At 44.3% G+C, this 23,793-nt stretch overlaps 1 protein-coding gene across 1 annotated transcript in view; it reads left to right on the top strand.

The window, feature by feature from the left end:
- The window catches only part of LOC128702242 (uncharacterized), a 21,422-nt gene extending 4,140 nt beyond the window's left edge, over nucleotides 1-17,282 (top strand). The window contains exons 2-5 of the mRNA XM_070102651.1: nucleotides 12,758-12,970; nucleotides 13,691-13,877; nucleotides 15,664-15,754; nucleotides 16,169-17,282. Coding sequence (XP_069958752.1) covers nucleotides 12,763-12,970; nucleotides 13,691-13,877; nucleotides 15,664-15,754; nucleotides 16,169-16,342 — 660 coding nt within the window. The 5' untranslated portion in view covers nucleotides 12,758-12,762 and the 3' untranslated portion in view covers nucleotides 16,343-17,282. The remainder of the gene's footprint in view (nucleotides 1-12,757; nucleotides 12,971-13,690; nucleotides 13,878-15,663; nucleotides 15,755-16,168) is intronic.
- The last annotated feature ends 6,511 nt before the right edge of the window (nucleotides 17,283-23,793 follow it).

A 23,793-nucleotide genomic window follows, 5' to 3' on the forward strand; every position in this document is an offset into this window, starting at 1 on the left:
CCCCTTCATAAATGTTACTTTGCTCACACTCCAACAGCACGTCAAGTATTAAAAACCATTTGTCTCCATTCACTCCTATCAAACACGCTCACGCATGCCTGCTGGAAGTCCAAGCCCCTCGCACACAAAACCTCCTTTACCCCCTCCCTCCAACCTTTCCTAGGCCGACCCCTACCCCGCCTTCCTTCCACTACAGACTGATACACTCTTGAAGTCATTCTGTTTCGCTCCATTCTCTCTACATGTCCGAACCACCTCAACAACCCTTCCTCAGCCCTCTGGACAACAGTTTTGGTAATCCCGCACCTCCTCCTAACTTCCAAACTACGAATTCTCTGCATTATATTCACACCACACATTGCCCTCAGACATGACATCTCCACTGCCTCCAGCCTTCTCCTCGCTGCAACATTCATCACCCACGCTTCACACCCATATAAGAGCGTTGGTAAAACTATACTCTCATACATTCCCCTCTTTGCCTCCAAGGACAAAGTTCTTTGTCTCCACAGACTCCTAAGTGCACCACTCACTCTTTTTCCCTCATCAATTCTATGATTCACCTCATCTTTCATAGACCCATCCGCTGACACGTCCACTCCCAAATATCTGAATACATTCACCTCCTCCATACTCTCTCCCTCCAATCTGATATCCAATCTTTCATCACCTAATCTTTTTGTTATCCTCATAACCTTACTCTTTCCTGTATTCACCTTTAATTTTCTTCTTTTGCACACCCTACCAAATTCATCCACCAATCTCTGCAGCTTCTCTTCAGAATCTCCCAAGAGCACAGTGTCATCAGCAAACAGCAGCTGTGACAACTCCCACTTTGTGTGTGATTCTTTATCTTTTAACTCCACGCCTCTTGCCAAGACCCTCGCATTTACTTCTCTTACAACCCCATCTATAAATATATTAAACAACCACGGTGACATCACACATCCTTGTCTAAGGCCTACTTTTACTGGGAAAAAATTTCCCTCTTTCCTACATACTCTAACTTGAGCCTCACTATCCTCGTAAAAACTCTTCACTGCTTTCAGTAACCTACCTCCTACACCATACACTTGCAACATCTGCCACATTGCCCCCCTATCCACCCTGTCATACGCCTTTTCCAAATCCCTAAATGCCACAAAGACCTCTTTAGCCTTATCTAAATACTGTTCACTTATATGTTTCACTGTAAACACCTGGTCCACACACCCCCTACCTTTCCTAAAGCCTCCTTGTTCATCTGCTATCCTATTCTCCGTCTTACTCTTAATTCTTTCAATTATAACTCTACCATGGTAAATGTACTTCCTCTTTTTTTTATGTCGCCTCTACCTCAGTGGGAGATGGCCAACGTGATTTTTTGCTATTATCCAAGGTATCTGCAGAGACTTTTTGCACATATTAGATGCATATATATTAATATTAACTATTTTATGGCCTATTTTAAGAGGGATATTTTTTTTTAAAAATTTGCGGAAAAAACATTGTGTAAATAGTTCGTATATTTGTTGTTTTTTAGTGTTTGTCTGTGTGGAAATTCTGGAGGGACGTGCGCACCGTTGTTAGTGTGTGTGTGTGTGTGTGTGTATGTGTGTATGTATGTATGTATGTGTGTATATATATATATATATATATATATATATATATAATATATATATATATATATATATATATACATACATACATACACACACACACACACACACACACACACACACACACTAACAACGGTGCGCACGTCCCTCCATAATTTCCACACAGACAAACACTAAAAAACAACAAATATACGAACTATTTACACAATGTTTTTTCCGCAAATTTTTAAAAAAAAATATCCCTCTTAAAATAGGCCATAAAATAGTTAATATTAATATATATGCATCTAATATGTGCAAAAAGTCCCTGCAGATACCTTGGATAATAGCAAAAAATCACGTTGGCCAACTCCCACTGAGGTAGAGGCGACATAAAAAAAAGAGGAAGTACATTTACCATCACTCACGTAACAGATGCCTTGCCAGAAATGATCAGACGCCACAATGAATCTCTAAATCCACAGGGATCATTCAGAGAGAGAGAGAGAGAGAGAGAGAGAGAGAGAGAGAGAGAGAGAGAGAGAGAGAGAGAGAGAGAGAGAGAGAGAGAGAGAGAGCGAGCAAGATAGCAGCCTTAATCTCGGCATCCGCCACTTCATTACCTGGTAAATATGGAAAATAAACAGGACCTGGGTGCGAAACGTTCTTTAAATTCATCAAGAACGAGATACTGAATACCTGTCAAAGCTGAGGGATTTAACACCACCAGTCAAGGTTGAGAATTAACGGTCTGTCAAGAGTGAGGGGCCGAACACCACCTGTCAAGGCTGAAGGACTGATCACCTTCTATCAAATCTGAGGGACTGATAACCTCAAAGCACCTCCCCACGGATTATCGGAGCGTTTCCACCAATAAAGACATCCAGGTGTTGCACATGTGTCTTATCCATCAACAATACGAGTCATCAACAGTGATCACTGCGGCAACAGTTAGGCAACTTTATTCCGAAACGTTCCGCCTACACAGAAGGCTTCTTCAGTCGAATACAGAAAGTAGTAGAGATGTGAAGACGATGTAATCAGTCCATCACCCTTGAAGTCGTAGAATTTGAGGTTGTCAGTCCAGGTAAGACACATAGGCAACAGTTAGGCAACTTTATTCCTGACAACCTCAAATTCTACGACTTCAAGGGTGATGGACTGATTACATCGTCTTCACATCTCTACTACTTTCTGTATTCGACTGAAGAAGCCTATTGTGTAGGCGGAACGTTTCGGAATAAAGTTGTCTAACTGTTGCCTATGTGTCTTACCTACCAACCTGTCGGTATTGTATACCATTTTGATGTTCAGTGATCACTGCAAAATACACTCAAACACTGTCCTGCAAGGCGACGGTGAAGCTCTAACACACGACAGAACAATCAGAACTGTCCTTAAAGTCAAGAGATAAATTCGGAACTTTCTCGCTCCTCACCCTTTCTTAAACAAGTCCACAGAAGGTTGGTTGGTTTTGCACTGATTAAGCCGGAAAGCCCAAGACAGCTAAGCAGTGTGGGTTATTTACCTTTGGTGTCTTGTGGTCATCCAAGAGGCTATCCAACCCATTAGGAAATCCACGAGGGATACATAACAATGTGTGTGTGAGAGAGAGAGAGAGAGAGAGAGAGAGAGAGAGAGAGAGAGGGGGGGGGGGAAGGGGTAGGTGTGTGATTCAGTCTGGAGTGTTTAATGTACACAAGGTTGTTGAGGATGGGGGTAACGACACTAACACCATTATCACCCTGAGTGCTGACACCCGTGGTGTTGACACCATGATGCTAGCGTTCACACCTGGGCCACACCAACACCTCTCCATCATCCTGGCTCTAATTTGTGCTCACTCAAGATGCCAACTCTAATTTGTGCGTAATTAGCTCAGAGGTGAAGGAGAAACCACCGCCACCACCTACCTTCTCTTCCTCCCCACCCTTCCGCCACTCACTAGGTACACTCACAAGCACAAGTACACACAGTACATGTACACACACAAGAACAGGGACATGCACAGTTTAACCCCCAGGAGCAAATTTGTGAAGCTTGAAGGACAAAGAAGACCGCAGATGGAGTACAGGCTCGAGGGTTGAAGGCTGCAAACTTAATTAAGGAGAAGGATCTTAGGATAAGTATCATACCGAGCATATCCCACGAGGCGCACATCAACCAAATAACTGTTGCAGCATATGCGGTTCTGATAAACATAAGAATAGCGTTTCGACATCTAAGTAAGGAGTCATTCAAGACTTTGTACCTACAGGTGAGACCCATATTGGAGTATGCAGCGCCAGTATAAAACCCACACCTGGTCAAAAAGTCAGGAAATTAGAGAAAGTGCAGAGGTTCACAACAAGACTAGTCCCAGAGCTAAGGGGTATGTCCTATGAAGAGAGGTTAAGGGAAATCAACCTGATGACACTGGAGGACAGGAGGGCTAGGGAGGACATGATAACGTATAAAATACGGAGAGGAATTGACATGGTGAACAGGGACAGGATGTTTCAGATATGGAACACAGAAACAAGAGGTCACAACTGGAAGTTGGAAACTTACAAGAGTCACAGGGATGTTAGGAAGTATTTCTTCAACTTTAGGGATGTCGGGAAGTGAAACAATCCTGAGAGTGTAGTAGCAGAGGCAGCGTCCATACATATCTTTAAAAAGAGGTACGATAAAGTTCCTGGAACCGGGAGAAATTGGACCTAGTAGCGACCAGCGAAGAGGAGGGGCCCGGAGCTTCGACACGACCCTTGCAACCATGTATAAGTGAGTACACACACAGGAACAGGTTATTAAGCTTCAGGAGAAGATACAGTTACAAAAATTTAACAAATTACAAACACATGTCATTTACAACAAACTTTGTGGTCGTACCATATTGTACACACACACACACACACACATACACACACACACACACACACACACACACACACACACACACACACACACACACACACACACACACACACACACACAGTGGCCTGGCTCAGAAAGATACAACATATGGACTTAATAATCAATCATAAAGCAAGGCCAGAGAGTCACGAGGATCTCAGACAGTGTTTACCTGAGACAGACCATCCCAGACCACCACCTGGCAACATGAAGAATTAGACGTATGTGCAACATCTGGGTATCTTTACTGTAGACGTTTTGCCATCCGGTGGTTTTATCAGTACAAACTCAAAGAGATAATGGGAAGTCAAAAGAACTATATACAAAAGATGAGGTAATCAGTCCCTCAGCCTTGGAACTGATGAAGACTACGGTCGCCTTCAAGACTACGGTCGCCTTCAAGACTACGGTCGCCTTCAAGACTACGGTCGCCTTCAAGACTACGGTCGCCTTCAAGACTACGGTCGCCTTCAAGACTACGGTCGCCTTCAAGACTACGGTCGCCTTCAAGACTACGGTAGCCTTCAAGACTACGGTAGCCTTCAAGACTACGGTAGCCTTCAAGACTACGGTAGCCTTCAAGACTACGGTAGCCTTCAAGACTACGGTAGCCTTCAAGACTACGGTAGCCTTCAAGACTACGGTAGCCTTGTGTACAGTTTTACATTTAATTCCGAGATAGTTTAACTGTAAGAAATATCAGCTTGAAGGATATTAATAGGATATATTCATGAGTGATTAAATATCCCTTGAACAGATATACATGTAGAGGTTCTAATCCTTTTTTTGTTTTGTTACAGCTACTTTGTTTATTGAAGATTCTCAGGTATACCTACCGAGTGTCTCCTGTGTACGTTGGGGTGCTGGGGACTGACAGTATGGCGATACTGGGGATGCCTATCTCGAGTCGTTGGGGTGTTGGAAATATCGTGATACGGGGGATACCTATCTCAAAGCTCTGAGGTGCCGAGGGCTGGGAATATGCGATATGGGAGCAGCCCCTCGCTACAGCAAGTGTGTAGAGCATGACTGACCGAGAGGCAACAGTGTTTGCCTCAATAGAGAGAAATCACATTAGGGAGCAGTGACAGATGGTGTTCCTCAGAGGTCAGCGTTGGGTCCCACAGTGTTCACACCCCACCTATCATTGTTCACACCCCACCTATCATTGTTCACACCCCACCTATCATTGTTCACACCCCACCCATCATATTGTTCATACTCCACAGGTTCATAGAAAGCGCTAAACCCGTCGTAATGTCGCCTGGCATGAGATGTATCGGTTAAGTAGAGCAAATAAAATTTTTTTGTGAACCCGTATCACCACCGACCAGAATTAAAGATCTTGATTTCGTAATGTATCACTATAAAGACATAAGTTGCAGAACAATGTTTCGCTCTATGAAGAGCAAAACATCTAATCAGGTGTCTCTTTACCAAGAACCACTTAAATGAAGGAATAAGTAATGACTTAGATAATAGAAATATTGACGTTACATCACATACATAAAAACTAAAACATTTCACTAAGCAGAAACCTGAAGATTACAGTGGGGCCAGTGAGCAGCAACAACCTGGTTGACCAGGCTAGCACCAGACGAGCCTGGCCCATGGCCGAGCTCGGGAAGTAAAGAGACTCTCGGAACTCATCCTTCACCTTACATAAAGAGGCATAAATAACAATGTAACTGGTAAAGCCTCGTTTAGTTAATAAGGGACAACAGACACAGCTACGTTGATATACAGAGAAAGATAACACAAACCATACCACGGGTGGGGTTAGAACCCGCGATCAGAATGTCTCCAAACTCCAGACTGTCGCGTTAGCCACTGGGCTAGCTGGCTAACTGGCCAGCTCGCGGGTTCTAACCCCACCCGTGGTATGGTTTGTATGCAATCGTGTCATTATGATTTCGAGAGTCAAGTTAAAAATGACACCTGGAGTTTGCCTGGAGAGGATTTCGGGGGCGTTGACCCCCAAAATCCTCTCCAGGTAAACTCCAGGTAATCATTTGTATCATAAATGCTTCTTACGAAGATAAGGCTGGTTGGTTAATGAGGCTTGCAACCTATCGACTACACGAGGGTCATTAAGGCTGCGTGTCACCAGTTTACCACCACTCAAGGATACCTTAATACCTACAGGAGGGACTGAAGTAAACTTTCAATATATACACACTAAGAAACATACACCTCACGGAGTATATATGACACACTGAGAACACTGAACTCTCGCAGTAGTGAAGAGATATAACCAAAGTGCATGGAAGATAAGCAAAAATAGGATATAATTAGTCTTTTAGTTATCTAAAATAGAGACCACAACACGTAGGGTGTCCCGTAGCTCGATTGGTAGCGCACTCAGCTCACACACTGAGATCCGGGGATTAAATCCCTGGTACTGGTGGAAATATTAAGACGTGTTTCCTTAAGACACCTGCTGTCCATGTTCACCTAGCAGTAAAATGGGTACCTGGGTGTTAGTGGACTGGTGTGGGTCGCATCCTGGGACAAAACTGACCTAATTTACCCGAAATGCTCTACATAACAAGCGGCTTTCTATATAGTAGTATGTCATTGATGTCAGCTATGGTCTGTATACCTTGTACATGTACTTGTAGAAATAAAGATTATTATTTAAGTTGGATAAATTACCGTGTGAAACAATATACTGGAAAGCACAGCTTCGGTGAGAGATTCGTAGCGTCACTGGAATAAATCTTCACAGTGACCAAGCTTAAAAATTGTTGGACATTCTGGATAGCACCAAATTGGCTCTTATGAGGGACGAATTTTAATATATCTCTTTTATCATATTACACCCGGTGGTATCCAATACTGAGAGAGAGAGAGAGAGAGAGAGAGAGAGAGAGAGAGAGAGAGAGAGAGAGAGAGAGAGAGAGAGAGAGAGAGAGAGAGAGAGAGAGAGAGAGAGAGAGAGAGAGAGTCCTCAACACTGGAGCCTAGTGTTTCATGGTGGTGGAGAAGGTTCTCACCAAATACTGCCTGGCGGAACACCGTCATGCTGTGTAAGACACACTTCTTGCCCTTCTCCCCTCTCTCTCTCCCTCTCCTCACATCTCCCTTATCCTTCCCCTCTTCACCCACCTGCTACTCCATCAATCTCTCTCCTCTCCACCATCAAACTCATCCCTAACCTAAACATCAATGTTTTATTTACACATCAATATATTAAAACATTTCTGATTAAAATCCCTCAAATAACAATCACGATTGTTACTTCAAGATACACAAATACACAAATTATACGTATGTAACGTGTAAATTACCTACATATACGTCGTATATTATATAACAAACGGTAACAGGTGATTATGTATAAAAATCTTAATCATGTACTCAACAGGTATTTACCTAATTTCCAACGGATAATAATTAGACGTGTGGTGAACAGGTTACGTGCAGCCTTTAATGACCCTCGTCTAGTCGATAGCCTTCAAACTCCCTCCATTAACCAAGGTAACCATTAAAGTCTCGGTAAATGGCCACATCCAGCCAAGTTATCATTGACAAAAATAAATTGGAAAATAGGCCACTAACGGGATCGAAATTGGTCAGGCGATGGCCCAATTAATAAGGCGAATGCCGCATCAAATTGACAATTGTTTATAGGTAATTAATAGATTTTTGAGAAGAAATTTTTTTTAAGGAAGCCAACAGTCAGAAAAAACGGTACCCAGAGAAACGGAAAAAACAGTAGAGAAAAAATGAGAGAAATGGAGAAACTAAATCCAGAGATAGCAAAAAAACAGTATTAAACGGAATAAAAACAATAACATTAAGGGTATTTACAGAGAAGCATCAATAAACAGAGAAACAGTAACAGGAAAGGAACAGTAGCAATATACCCCAGGGAAGACGGAGAGGGAAAAACAGGAGCAGAAAAACAGGAAAAAATGAAAAACAAATGGTAACAGGGGAAACGGAAAACGGAGCTAGGGGGGATGGGGTAAATTGTACAACAGAACCTCAATATTAACCCAGCCCTTGAGGGTTAGTCAGCGCTTGAAGGTCAGTCAGCGCTTGTGTCAGTACAAATGTATATACACTCGTACACACCTATTATATACACTCATGCACTAATACTTGTATATATATCTTCACTCACGGGATATCAACACCCAGGTGGCAGGTGTCCTGAACCACCTGCGGTCAGCAACAGTCATGTTGCAGGTATCTGGAACCACCTGTGGCCAGCAACACTCGGGTGGCAGGCGTCCTGAACCACCTGCGGTCAGCAACAGTCATGTTGCAGGTATCTCGAACCACCTGTGGCCAGCAACACTCGGGTGGCAACCGTCCTGTACCACCTATGGCCAGGTTCCAGTATGTCTAGCACTGGTTACTCCAGCCAATAACATAAGTCTCTCTACTCCCACAATGTACAGATCATCATCACTGCTGGTGGTAGTGGCTGGTAGTGCTGGTGATACTGGTGGTGACTAGTGGTGAGAGTAGTGATAGGTGGAATTAGTGATGGTGCTAACTTTGGGTGGTGGTCGTGGTGGAAGGCGGTGTTAGTTACTTCTAGGTTAGATAAGGTTCGTCAGGAAACAGGACAACCGTTTCCTAACGCTGGTTATAATGAGATGATGACTCGCCGTTGGAGCTTTAGGTCATCTGACCGAGGCCTTCAGCTGGCTTACCCTTCCACCCCTTTAAAAATTATGATCGTTTATAACCATATTTTATCAGTTACTTCCAGTGGTGGCGGTGATGGTGTTAATGGCTAGTAGTGGTGTTTTTTTTCCTTTTGCCAGTGGTAGTCGACAGTGGCGAGGTTCCCCTTGAAAACTAAGTCTCAGTAAACACTAAGAGTCCCTGGGTCTCTCTCACCCCGTAGAGACGAGGATCGTGTAAGATTTGCAGCCACTTTACAAAATTGTTTCTACGACAATTGTAATGATTTCCCAAGTGTCTAAAATGTCAATGTGGGCAGGAGAGAGGTTAGGGAGCAACCTAGGCTGCGGGAACACCAATTTCAATAGTGCATTACCGACAGCAAACTGTGGTAGCAGTAGCCGTAATAGCAGGTGCTGGTAGTAGTAGTAATAGCAGAAGCAGCATCAACAGCAGCAATAACAGCAGCATCACTAACAGCAACAGCAGAAACTTCAGCAGCAATAGCAGCAACAGTAGTAGTATTAGTAACAGCATCAGCAGAAACCAGCAGCAGCAGAAAATTCAACAGAAAGCAGCAGCAACAGCCAAAACGGCGGCAGCAGCAGCAGCAGCAGCAGCAGCAGCAGCAGCAGTTACAGCAACAGAAAAAACACAGCATGTGAAGGATAATATACATTCAATATTTTTCCTTCGCTTCAATTCGTGTAGATGACTACAACATAGCGGAATATCAACCAGATTCCTTCCCCAGCGGTAGTTCAGTCCTGTAGTTACTTTCTCTCTCTCTCTCTCTCTCTCTCTGTTCCTCGTTATTAAGGAAGTAGTTTTGTCGAATTTACATTACCGGTCATCGTTATGACAAAGAGAGAGAAAAAGAGAGAGAGAGAGAGAGAGAGAGAGAGAGAGAGAGAGAGAGAGAGAGAGAGAGAGAGAGAGAGAGAAACACGAACTGGGAGGAGTGTGGGCCAGCAGCACCCGTCTGGTACATGAGTGCGCCAAGCGTGTCCGCCACACCGTTACCAAGTAACTAACTGACTGCCCCCTCCCTCAGTGTTCTACGTCATTACGTACGTATCATCACATTACTGTTCTCGTGGCTCGGTTGGCAATGATCTCGCCTCACACCACTCCGTGGTTCAATCCCCGGCACAGGTGGAAACGCTGGGCATGTTTCCTTACGCCTGTTGTCCCTGTTCACTCAGCAGTAAGTACGTACCTGGGTGTTAGTCGGCTGGTGTGAGTCCTATCCTGGAGGATAAGATTGAAGAACCACAATGGAAATAAGACAGTCTTCGATGATGCACTTTCTTGGGTTATCCTCAATGGCTAACCTTCTGGGCTAAAAAATCCGAACAAATGTTATTTTAATGCTCTCCCATGTAGGTAATATAAGATAAGATTTCGTTCGGATTTTTAACCCCGGAGGGTTAGCCACCCAGGATAACCCAAGAAAGTCAGTGCGTCATCGAGGAATAACTTATTTCCATTGGGGTCCTTAATCTTGTCCCCCAGGATGCGACCCACACCAGTCGACTAACACCCAGGTACCTATTTGCTGCTAGGCGAACAGGACAACAGGTGTAAGGAAATGTGTCGAAATGTTTCCACCCGCCGGGAATCGGACCCGGGCCCTCCGTGTGTGAAGCGGGAGCTTTAGCCACCAGGCCACCACATACGCATCACGTTAATGCTCATATACACGTCACTGGATGCTTGAATGTCTGACGAAGAGACAGCAGTCACAGTAAGCTGTGAGGATGCAAGGAGGTAAACAAAGGCGTCTCTCAGGAATCAGCATTTGGGCTCATACTCTTCAGCATTGATATTTGCGAATGCTCTTCAGCATTGATATTTGCGAATGCTCTTCAGCATTGATATTTGCGAATGCTCTTCAGCATTGATATTTGCGAATGCTCTTCAGCATTGATATTTGCGAATACTCTTCAGCATTGATATTTGCGAATACTCTTCAGCACTGATATTTGCGAATACTCTTCAGCACTGATATTTGCGAATACTCTTCAGCACTGATATTTGCGAATACTCTTCAGCACTGATATTTGCGAATACTCTTCAGCACTGATATTTGCGAATACTCTTCAGCACTGATATTTGCGAATACTCTTCAGCACTGATATTTGCGAATACTCTTCATCACTGATATTTGCGAATACTCTTCAGCACTGATATTTGCGAATACTCTTCAGCACTGATATTTGCGAATACTCTTCAGCACTGATATTTGTGAATACTCTTCAGCACTGATATTTGCGAATACTCTTCAGCACTGATATTTGCGAATGATGGTAAGCTAACGAAACAGAAGATTGCAAACAGTTACAAGTGGATCTCGGTAAGATACGTTAAAGATAAACGAATTGCGAGAGGAACTCTATTCTAACAAACAAGGGGCGAAGTGGAAGATGCCAGCCAAGAGGTTAAGGACTCCGTATCAACTGAGAGAAAAAACTCGATTCCCTGGCGAGGGATAAATGATCAAGGCTAAGGGACTGAACATCTTACAATAATCTCTCCACTTCTTGCGCTGTGTCCACCTTATTCTATATTCGACCGAAGAAGCCTGCTGCTTAGGCGATACGTTTCGACATTCAAGATAAAGACCCTAGTGTTGTACATGTGTCTTACTGATGGATATATCACTAAAATTACTACCAGGAGCACATAAACAAGGCAATTTCGAAAGCACATGCAAGGTTGAGTTTGTGAATAGCGTTCAGGAGTCTTAACATTAAATCCCTGTTGTACGCTACATGCAAAATATGTACCTCCTGCAGTGAACACACTTTACAAGGAAAACATTAAACGTGGGTGAAAAACTGGTATGGTGATACCAACAAGATATAGACAAAAAACACACACACAGTTCAGGAAACGTTTCTCCACTAGTGGCTTCTTCGGTCCAGAAGCCACTAGTGGCGAAACGTGTCCTCTAATAAATGTCCTGAACTGTACATGCGTCTTTTTCCACATTAAATGTAGATATTTATTCCTCATTTCGTCTCCAAACCAAAATTGCGGTATTAAGACAGACTCGAGGAGATGAATCTCCCGCTGATGGATTAAAGGAGGACTAAGAGAAGACAATGAGGCGCACAAACAAGTAGTTCTCGAGGGTTGCTACCAGGATGACTCGCCCTCAGATAAATATATACAGCAAATTTTTAAGCGTGAGAGTAGTGCTTGAAAGCCGCCGTTTTAACGGGTTGAAGACAACCGACACACACGGCTTGGGGGACCAAAACACCACTTGATTGTTGGCTGAGAGGCGGTGCCCAGAATGTGAGTGTTCACGCCCCACTAATTCATATATGACAGTACATATACTTCTTTCCCTCGGTTTCCCATCTACAGGAAGAATAAGTCACAATGCCGTAAATGAAACAAATAACTGATCTACAAACTGGAACCAGACAATAAACCAGCTTATACCTTGAACTTACTACTTGATCCACGAGGGACATATTTAGTAGTTATTATTTTTGTTTTCTGCGGCCTGGCTGCCTCTCCTCCCTCCCCCCTCCCACTCAGACTTTCTGCCACTCTTACTGGTTCACTGATTCCCCCATTAATAATGTGAATATTTTCTACATGTGTCTCACACTGTGTTGTCTCTGTGACAGACGTGATGGACACCCAGGACCCAGCTCGCCTCTCCCTGGTGCAGGCGGCGGCAGACGAGGCTCGATTCTTCGTCTATGCTTACAACGCCACCACCCTCGTCACTACGGCTGGCCTGGTTCTTGGCATTTTTTTCGTCGTCACCGCCGTGGCGCTCTATCTCTATTACTTAGTCCAAGAGGAAAAGCTGAAGAAGAAGAACTGGGAGTATAAAGGTAGGTTCACTGGTACTGGGAATGTAGAACTGGGGGAACCAGAGAACATTGTATGAGGAAAGTTACTAGGGGTGGGGAAGGGAATGAAATGATAATGGTAACAGATGATGAGATCTGAGGACAGCTGAACTACTGAAAATAAACAGGTTATAAAGGAATTCTTTATTGGTATAACGTGGATTTTTTCAAGTCAGTTACTTGGGAAAATGCACTCATGGGTGAAAAGTTATACCAGTGAAAGTCACTGCTACCAGTGTCTTTTCATCGCCAGTCAGCGTTGCCCCTCCAGATTGCACTGCTGGGTTAATGTGTTCTCTGCTCCGTACATGGGAACACAGGAACATTAATGGGAGGAAAATTAAACCAGTAACCCCGTTACTACCGGGATCCACCGGGGAATAAACTGGGATGTACTAGTTGGAGGTGGAGCAAGTCTAAAAGGTGACTACTGGAAACGTGTAAAAGGTGACTAGTAAGTCTATCGATGCTGGTAGTTACTGGAAGAACACGGGAAGAGATATCCAACCATATAGGTGAGGGGGAAAACCACTATCCTCTTTCCTACTGCCTTATCACCATCACACAAGCATCACCACTAATATAGATGTTACATCAGCTATCCTCCCATTCCTTAAACCAACCCTCTTACCTTCCCATTATTTAGTAGCCGCATGATCCTGATAGACTACGCTCCCTTCCCTAAGTATAATCCTCCCGCAGGTGGCAACTACAGACAAGACAAAAGCGGGGGCGTGTACTTGGGCGTGGTGGAGCTGCTGGAGCAGGCGTGGGCACTCTACAACATAGAGGGACAAGACTGTCGTCGTAGTCTGGTGTGTGAGGCTCATCTTCCCACAGCAAGCCACGTCAACTTCCCTGTCTCTGAGACACTCAAACATCTCCTCGGGTAACCCCTTTCTTATTCAGTTTTTGTTCATGATACCTACAGTTTGTAGAGTTTTTTTTCCTTCATGATACACGTTTACAGTTTTTTCTTTATTATACGTGTTGTTTACAGTTTTTTCATAGTACATGTTGTTTACAGTTTTTTCATAGTACATGTTGTTTACAGTTTTTTCATAGTACATGTTGTTTACAGTTTTTTCATAGTACATGTTGTTTACAGTTTTTTCATAGTACATGTTGTTTACAGTTTTTTCATCGTACATGTTGTTTACAGTTTTTTCATAGTACATGTTGTTTACAGTTTTTTCATAGTACATGTTTACAGTTTTTTCATAGTACATGTTGTTTACAGTTTTTTCATAGTACATGTTTACAGTTTTTTCATAGTACATGTTTACAGTTTTTTCATAGTACATGTTGTTTACAGTTTTTTCATAGTACATGTTTACAGTTTTTTCATAGTACATGTTGTTTACAGTTTTTCCTTCATGATACATGTTGTTCAGAATATTTTTTCCTTCTCCATGATAAGGACAGTTTACTGAGTTTTTTTCCTTCACGATAATGACAGTCGAGCTTTTTCCTTTCTTCATGAAGTGTGCAATTTCCAGATTTTTTCCCCTTCACAATACCTGCAGTTCACAATACCTGCAGTTCACAATACCTGCAGTTCACAATACCTGCAGTTCACAATACCTGCAGTTCACAATACCTGCAGTTCACAATACCTGCAGTTCACAATAACTGCAGATTTCCCAAGCTGTTTCTTCACAATACCTGCAGTTTTCCCAAGCTGTTTCTTCACAATACCTGCAGTTCACAATACCTGCAGTTCACAATACCTGCAGTTTTCCCAAGCTGTTTCTTCACAATACCTGCAGTTCACAATACCTGCAGTTCACAATACCTGCAATTCACAATACCTGCAGTTTTCCCAAGTTGTTTCTTCACAATACCTGCAGTTCACAATACCTGCAGTTTTCCCAAGTTGTTTCTTCACAATACCTGCAGTTCACAATACCTGCAGTTTTCCCAAGCTGTTTCTTCACAATACCTGCAGTTCACAATACCTGCAGTTCACAATACCTGCAGTTCACAATACCTGCAGTTCACAATACCTGCAATTCACAATACCTGCAGTTCACAATACCTGCAGTTCACAATACCTGCAATTCACAATACCTGCAGTTTTCCCAAGCTGTTTCTTCACAATACCTGCAGTTCACAATACCTGCAGTTTTCCCAAGTTGTTTCTTCACAATACCTGCAGTTCACAATACCTGCAGTTCACAATACCTGCAGTTCACAATACCTGCAATTCACAATACCTGCAGTTCACAATACCTGCAGTTCACAATACCTGCAATTCACAATACCTGCAGTTTTCCCAAGCTGTTTCTTCACAATACCTGCAGTTCACAATACCTGCAGTTTTCCCAAGTTGTTTCTTCACAATACCTGCAGTTCACAATACCTGCAGTTCACAATACCTGCAGTTCACAATACCTGCAGTTCACAATACCTGCAGTTTTCCCAAGTTGTTTCTTCACAATACCTGCAGTTCACAATACCTGCAGTTCACAATACCTGCAGTTCACAATACCTGCAATTCACAATACCTGCAGTTCACAATACCTGCAGTTCACAATACCTGCAATTCACAATACCTGCAGTTTTCCCAAGCTGTTTCTTCACAATACCTGCAGTTCACAATACCTGCAGTTTTCCCAAGTTGTTTCTTCACAATACCTGCAGTTCACAATACCTGCAGTTCACAATACCTGCAGTTCACAATACCTGCAGTCTCCCCATTTTCATCTCCTCCCAGAGTCACGTGACTCGCCACAACAGAACACACAGGTCATCAACACCGGTCACGTGACTCGCCACAACAGAACACACAGGTCATCAACACCGGTCACGTGACTCGCCACAACAGAACACACAGGTCATCAACACCGGTCACGTGACTCGCCACAACAGAACACACAGGTCATCAACACCGGTCACGTGACTCGCCACAACAGAACACACAGGTCATCAACACCGGTCACGTGACTCGCCACAACAGAACACACAGGTCATCAACACCGGTCACGTGACTCGCCACAACAGAACACACAGGTCATCAACACCGGTCAGGATACAGGTTTTTGTTCCATATCGGAGTAAGTTATATAGATGATCTTATTTTTACATATAGAAGTAAATAGCTGAATTCTATACTGAAAATTTTAAGCTTTTGTGCTAGACTCCTGACTAGACTCAGTTTTTGACCTGACTTGACTGAAGCTTTACCCTGACAGCCAGGTGACCGAGGACATGCTGGGTGAGGTCGACAAGGGTCAGGCAGCTGTAGTACGAGACCTGCAGTTGGCTGCTCAGTACGGGCGGACGGTGAAGAACTGCCTGGCGTACGAGCGCTACTGCCCAGGCCAAGGATTGGCGAATATATCGCAGAATTAACAAATCCTGAGTACCAAAAACCCGATGACTCGTAATGACCCAAAAAACAAATCATTTACCACGAGACAACTGACATTTTAAATCTCGAAAAGTCAATTCACGAAAAACTTGACGTTACTGAACATACTGACTTTTTTTTCCGAAGAATGAGAGAGATTTAGACACCAAGACCATCATGGCTGCAATATGTCTGACACACCTTTTTTTTCAGGTCATGTGTGCAAGAGCCCCTAACTAGAATTTCAGTATATTACGGTTTTCCTGAAGCATGTTTCTCGCACTTCAGGTGATACGCGTGCATATCTGAATATAACCTGGCTTGCCTGGGCACTCGTCTCCCATAAATCGCAGGCATATGTTTTTAAATAGCGTACGTGATTAAATATACTCTCATGGCTTTATGCAACCTAGTTATACAGAAGAATCTTTCTAATTGCCAATAACATTAAAAAACTGACGATGGAGTCATGCAATACAACGTACGACGTAGAACAAGGATTACAATGCAGATATATATTAAGATAACCCAAGAAAGCCACTGGGTGTCTCCCCCCCAACTTCCACCTAGGAATGTGACCCACAACAGTCAATCAACAAAAAGATACTTACTACCCAGCAAGAATGCTGAGAGCTTTACAAGTGAGGTGGAAAATTCACTACGGACAGTAGGAGACTCACGACACACGAAGCTGGCGCACCACGTCACAGTCTAAACGAATATACACAGCACACTGTCGAACATACAGTTCTGCTAATTGCATTTATTAGTTAACCGTGGCATTAGTGACGTGTATAGAAAGAGTTAAGGCAGAGAGAAACAATGCTTGAATAAGCCTCCACTGGCTGAGAGAAGCAGGCTGACAGGAAGTGCATGAGCAGCAGGTAATGTGCGAGGCTGACAGGGAGTGTGAGGGTAGTAGATAATGTGTGAGGCTGACAGGGAGTGTGAGGGTAGCAGATAATGTGTGAGGCTGACAGGGAGTGTGAGGGTAGCAGATAATGTGTGAGGCTGACAGGGAGTGTGAGGGTAGCAGATAATGTGTGAGGCTGACAGGGAGTGTGAGGGTAGCAGATAATGTGTGAGGCTGACAGGGAGTGTGAGGGTAGTAGATAATGTGCGAGGCTGACAGGGAGTGTGAGGGTAGCAGATAATGTGTGAGGCTGACAGGGAGTGTGAGGGTAGCAGATAATGTGTGAGGCTGACAGGGAGTGTGAGGGTAGCAGATAATGTGTGAGGCTGACAGGGAGTGTGAGGGTAGCAGATAATGTGTGAGGCTGACAGGGAGTGTGAGGGTAGCAGATAATGTGTGAGGCTGACAGGGAGTGTGAGGGTAGCAGATAATGTGTGAGGCTGACAGGGAGTGCGAGGGTAGCAGATAATGTGTGAGGCTGACAGGGAGTGTGAGGGTAGCAGATAATGTGTGAGGCTGACAGGGAGTGCGAGGGTAGCAGATAATGTGCGAGGCTGACAGGGAGTGTGAGGGTAGCAGATAATGTGTGAGGCTGACAGGGAGTGTGAGGGTAGCAGATAATGTGCGAGGCTGACAGGGAGTGTGAGGGTAGCAGATAATGTGTGAGGCTGACAGGGAGTGTGAGGGTAGTAGATAATGTGCGAGGCTGACAGGGAGTGTGAGGGTAGCAGATAATGTGTGAGGCTGACAGGGAGTGTGAGGGTAGCAGATAATGTGCGAGGCTGACAGGGAGTGTGAGGGTAGCAGATAATGTGTGAGGCTGACAGGGAGTGTGAGGGTAGCAGATAATGTGCGAGGCTGACAGGGAGTGTGAGGGTAGCAGATAATGTGCGAGGCTGACAGGGAGTGTGAGGGTAGCAGATAATGTGTGAGGCTGACAGGGAGTGTGAGGGTAGCAGATAATGTGCGAGGCTGACAGGGAGTGTGAGGGTAGCAGATAATGTGTGAGGCTGACAGGGAGTGTGAGGGTAGCAGATAATGTGTGAGGCTGACAGGGAGTGCGAGGGTAGCAGATAATGTGCGAGGCTGACAGGGAGTGTGAGGGTAGCAGATAATGTGTGAGGCTGACAGGGAGTGTGAGGGTAGCAGATAATGTGCGAGGCTGACAGGGAGTGTGAGGGTAGCAGATAATGTGTGAGGCTGACAGGGAGTGTGAGGGTAGCAGATAATGTGTGAGGCTGACGGAGTGTGAGGGTAGCAGATAATGTGTGAGGCTGACAGGGAGTGTGAGGGTAGCAGATAATGTGTGAGGCTGACAGGGAGTGTGAGGGTAGCAGATAATGTGTGAGGCTGACAGGGAGTGCGAGGGTAGCAGATAATGTGCGAGGCTGACAGGGAGTGTGAGGGTAGCAGATAATGTGTGAGGCTGACAGGGAGTGTGAGGGTAGCAGATAATGTGCGAGGCTGACAGGGAGTGTGAGGGTAGCAGATAATGTGTGAGGCTGACAGGGAGTGTGAGGGTAGTAGATAATGTGCGAGGCTGACAGGGAGTGTGAGGGTAGCAGATAATGTGTGAGGCTGACAGGGAGTGTGAGGGTAGCAGATAATGTGCGAGGCTGACAGGGAGTGTGAGGGTAGCAGATAATGTGTGAGGCTGACAGGGAGTGTGAGGGTAGCAGATAATGTGCGAGGCTGACAGGGAGTGTGAGGGTAGCAGATAATGTGCGAGGCTGACAGGGAGTGTGAGGGTAGCAGATAATGTGTGAGGCTGACAGGGAGTGTGAGGGTAGCAGATAATGTGCGAGGCTGACAGGGAGTGTGAGGGTAGCAGATAATGTGTGAGGCTGACAGGGAGTGTGAGGGTAGCAGATAATGTGCGAGGCTGACAGGGAGTGTGAGGGTAGCAGATAATGTGTGAGGCTGACAGGGAGTGTGAGGGTAGTAGATAATGTGCGAGGCTGACAGGGAGTGTGAGGGTAGCAGATAATGTGTGAGGCTGACAGGGAGTGTGAGGGTAGCAGATAATGTGCGAGGCTGACAGGGAGTGTGAGGGTAGCAGATAATGTGTGAGGCTGACAGGGAGTGTGAGGGTAGCAGATAATGTGTGAGGCTGACAGGGAGTGTGAGGGTAGCAGATAATGTGTGAGGCTGACAGGGAGTGTGAGGGTAGCAGATAATGTGTGAGGCTGACAGGGAGTGTGTGGGTAGCAGATAATGTGTGAGGCTGACAGGGAGTGTGAGGGTAGCAGATAATGTGTGAGGCTGACAGGGAGTGTGAGGGTAGCAGATAATGTGTGAGGCTGACAGGGAGTGTGAGGATAGCAGATAATGTGTGAGGCTGACAGGGAGTGCGAGGGTAGCAGATAATGTGCGAGGCTGACAGGGAGTGTGAGGGTAGTAGATAATGTGTGAGGCTGACAGGGAGTGTGAGGGTAGCAGATAATGTGTGAGGCTGACAGGGAGTGTGAGGGTAGCAGATAATGTGTGAGGCTGACAGGGAGTGTGAGGGTAGTAGATAATGTGTGAGGCTGACAGGGAGTGTGAGGGTAGTAGATAATGTGCGAGGCTGACAGGGAGTGTGAGGGTAGTAGATAATGTGTGAGGCTGACAGGGAGTGTGAGGGTAGTAGATAATGTGTGAGGCTGACAGGGAGTGTGAGGGTAGTAGATAATGTGTGAGGCTGACAGGGAGTGCGAGGGTAGCAGATAATGTGTGAGGCTGACAGGGAGTGTGAGGGTAGCAGATAATGTGCGAGGCTGACAGGGAGTGTGAGGGTAGCAGATAATGTGTGAGGCTGACAGGGAGTGTGAGGGTAGCAGATAATGTGCGAGGCTGACAGGGAGTGTGAGGGTAGCAGATAATGTGCGAGGCTGACAGGGAGTGTGAGGGTAGTAGATAATGTGTGAGGCTGACAGGGAGTGCGAGGGTAGTAGATAATGTGTGAGGCTGACAGGGAGTGTGAGGGTAGCAGATAATGTGTGAGGCTGACAGGGAGTGTGAGGGTAGCAGATAATGTGTGAGGCTGACAGGGAGTGCGAGGGTAGTAGATAATGTGCGAGGCTGACAGGGAGTGTGAGGGTAGCAGATAATGTGCGAGGCTGACAGGGAGTGTGAGGGTAGTAGATAATGTGTGAGGCTGACAGGGAGTGTGAGGGTAGTAGATAATGTGTGAGGCTGACAGGGAGTGCGAGGGTAGCAGATAATGTGCGAGGCTGACAGGGAGTGTGAGGGTAGCAGATAATGTGAGAGGCTGAGAGGGAGTGCGAGGGTAGCAGATAATGTGCGAGGCTGACAGGGAGTGCGAGGGTAGTAGCAGTGTGTCGTGATGTACGTCTCCAAGACCCCGTGGCATCCTAAAACACACCACTGCCACCATACAAACAACTTTTTGCAAGCCAAATAGCCCAGAAGCAATAGTTGCGTCCATAGTTTCACTGAATACATTATACAGCCATAGGCTAGGCGATGAGGACTGTACAAAGCCATGTGACCATTTGCTCAAAAGCCTTACCTCCTGACACCAAATTTAGGACTATGGGAGGTGATGGCATTTCAGAGGCCTATCCCTTAATTAAAGACAATGATTACATATGTTAATATCCACTGGCATGAAGGGTAACATCCATATATATTTTTTTTAACACAAATTGTAAAACTCGCTCAAACACAGTACTGAAAACTGAGCACCACCAGCACACACACCTTCCTGTAGCTATAACACACACACACACACAACTATAAACTTACTAAAAATAAAGTACGTATTCCCTATCAACCCAAAAGTAAAACTCTGGAGTTACAAGAGGCCAGTATACTTATAGGAACACTACTTCACACTATAAGTAACGAGTATAAGTGAAGATATTAAAAGTGCAGTATTTATAATGTTCACATTAGGTGGTATAATGTATTTCGATATTTATCTTAATAATGCAATTATAAATTATATTCATACGTGATTATAACAGTTTTGTGTTATGTCTCAGTCTATTTTGTCCACGTATTTTTTTTTTATTTTCCACAAAAATACTTCAGAAATATATATCTAAAATTCCTGTACATATTTTTTCTCTTTTAAAAGTTTATCATTTCTATAAAAAACGAAATGTCAAAAAAAAAAGAATAAAATAAACTAATATATATGTTTTATTTCTTTAACCTACGGATTTTGTTCAAATATACGAGTAGAACAATTCGTAAAAAAAAAAAAAAATATATATATACATCAGTGCAATCTAAAAATAATGAGAGGGTTGAAGTGTTAAACTTATATGAGCTGTATAGGCTCGAAATATTGTGGAAATTCTGGAATAATAAAGGAACGTTCTGAATCTGGATATCATCGTTCAATGTGGCTAGTTCTGTGTGAGTTAAGGGCGAAGTGATTTGCTTTAATACACCAGACAGTCTGACACACCTGCTCCACCCAGCTCTGTGTGTGTGTGTGTGTGTGTGTGTGTGTGTGTGTGTGTGTGTGTGTGTGTGTGTGTGTGTGTGTGTGTGTGTGTGTGTGTGTGTGTGTGTGTGTGAGAGAGAGAGAGAGAGAGAAATTGCATCTGCTTGACAGTTGAGCTGCAAGACTGTACGAGGCACAAGTGTGCTCACTCCTCGAGTATGCTCCACTTCCTTGTACTGCCTGCCCCTCGTCTCATCTACGACTTCCAATACAATAGCGAGCAGAGCAAGACGACTCATCTCTTGCCTGGACCCAGCCTTTACAGACCTGTCATTTCAACAGCCTTCAACACCGGAGGGATGTGTGCGGCCTTACTGTTATGTACAAGGCCAACATTGTCTAGGTACCACACTTGGCTCCACTTCGAGGACAGCGAGAAGTGAGCTTCTACACCACAAGACGGGCAGCAAGCAGTAACTATACTGACTAACCTTCTTAAGGACATCACTTCATCTGAGATCATTCTTTAAGACCCATACCTCCCGAGTAGTTATAGAGGCCAGAACGTTGTGTAGCGAAATGGCCTCTGATTGAGGTGTATAAATGGAAGACAGGAATAAATAAAGGGGATGTAAATAGTGTCCTGCTATTAGTATAGTAAACCTTAAGGGAGCTAGTCCCTTGCTGCCCTCTGCTGTCCCCCTTTGTTTGCTGACCTGATCTATTGTCTTTATTTATAACTTCATGCTGAATGCCTTTTATACATTTACTGTTTCCAACCCTAGTGTTGCAACCTGCTTGTTTCCCACACACACCCATACCTCTGAGGTGCATAAATGGAAGACAGGAATAAATAAAGGGGATGTAAATAGTGTGCTGAAAATATCTAGCCTAGACAGGACTCGCAGCAATGGTTTTAAGTTGGAAAAATTCAGTCAGGGACAGAGACTTGATTGCCATTATTAGGGGAATTCCATGATATATTAAAACTGAGTGATTTGTGATCACTTTCCCCAAGCTCATCATTAACCTCAAGATTATTAATTAGTGTTTCCCTACTGGCAAGAACCAAGTCAAGGAGGTTATTTCTTTGGATGACTCGAGACTGGAACATGTTCGTACTGCATAAAGACTTCAACGAAACGAACACGGCTGACTAAATGAAATCTCTGGCTCACAAATGGCTCCAACTTCATCCTGTTAACTATTTGTACGTCTCATAGCAATAAAGACTTTCAAACGAGTTGATGTAGGTATGTGAAGACTTACTCTGCCCTGTAACAACTTCAGTCAGTATTACTAAGGCTGCCTCCTCCTCAGGAAAATTAATGCATAGAAAAAGAAAAACTGACAAACACTTTATTATTTAGGAAAAATAAAATATAAAACACTTAAATATGAAATATTGATCCTACATTAAAGAAAATGAAAAATGAAAAATATAAATATCTGAATTCAACGCTAATATATATAAAACTTGGGTGTCTGGTGTTGGCGACACTGCGTGTTGTTGAAATCGTAGCCGTTGCTGATGATGTGGGGGGGGGGGTCGCAGGTGTTGGTGACAACCCACCGGCTCATTCTTCACAGAGTCTATAGCCGTAAATAATCTATCCAGATGACAGGAAATCAGGTTCTTTACCGCTGCAATGATGAGGGGTTACGTCCTGATTCTTCATACATGTGCACAGGCAAGTAGATAAAACATGGGACGTCTCAGGACGTTAGTCCATCTCCTTCAATTCTACTCGTTGGTTGGCAGGTGACCCATTCTGTCATTCCAAGCTGGAAAGATAGACAGGTTACCCACTGCTTAAGAAATCACTCTCCATGATAAGTAAAATACCTAAAAGACGTGGTGATTATTAAGACATTTAACATAGAGCAAGACTGAAAGGACTAAGTTTATTATTGGTCAAAAGTGAAGCTTTCAACCCATAAGTCCACTAGAATATTAGCAGGCATGTACTTACAATAGTGCTGGGAGCTGAGAGTCGTGTGATTACTGTTTGACCGGAGCCCCACACGTCACCTTTCGGGGGGGGGGGAGAGGGAGGGGAAGGGATAGCAGGAGCTGGACTGACCCTACCTTAACAAGCAGCCAGCAATCAAACTTTTGTCACTATATACTCCCTCGCTACTCC

This window comes from Cherax quadricarinatus, chromosome 83, assembly GCF_038502225.1.
Source record: "Cherax quadricarinatus isolate ZL_2023a chromosome 83, ASM3850222v1, whole genome shotgun sequence".
Taxonomy (NCBI): Eukaryota; Metazoa; Arthropoda; class Malacostraca; order Decapoda; family Parastacidae; genus Cherax; species Cherax quadricarinatus.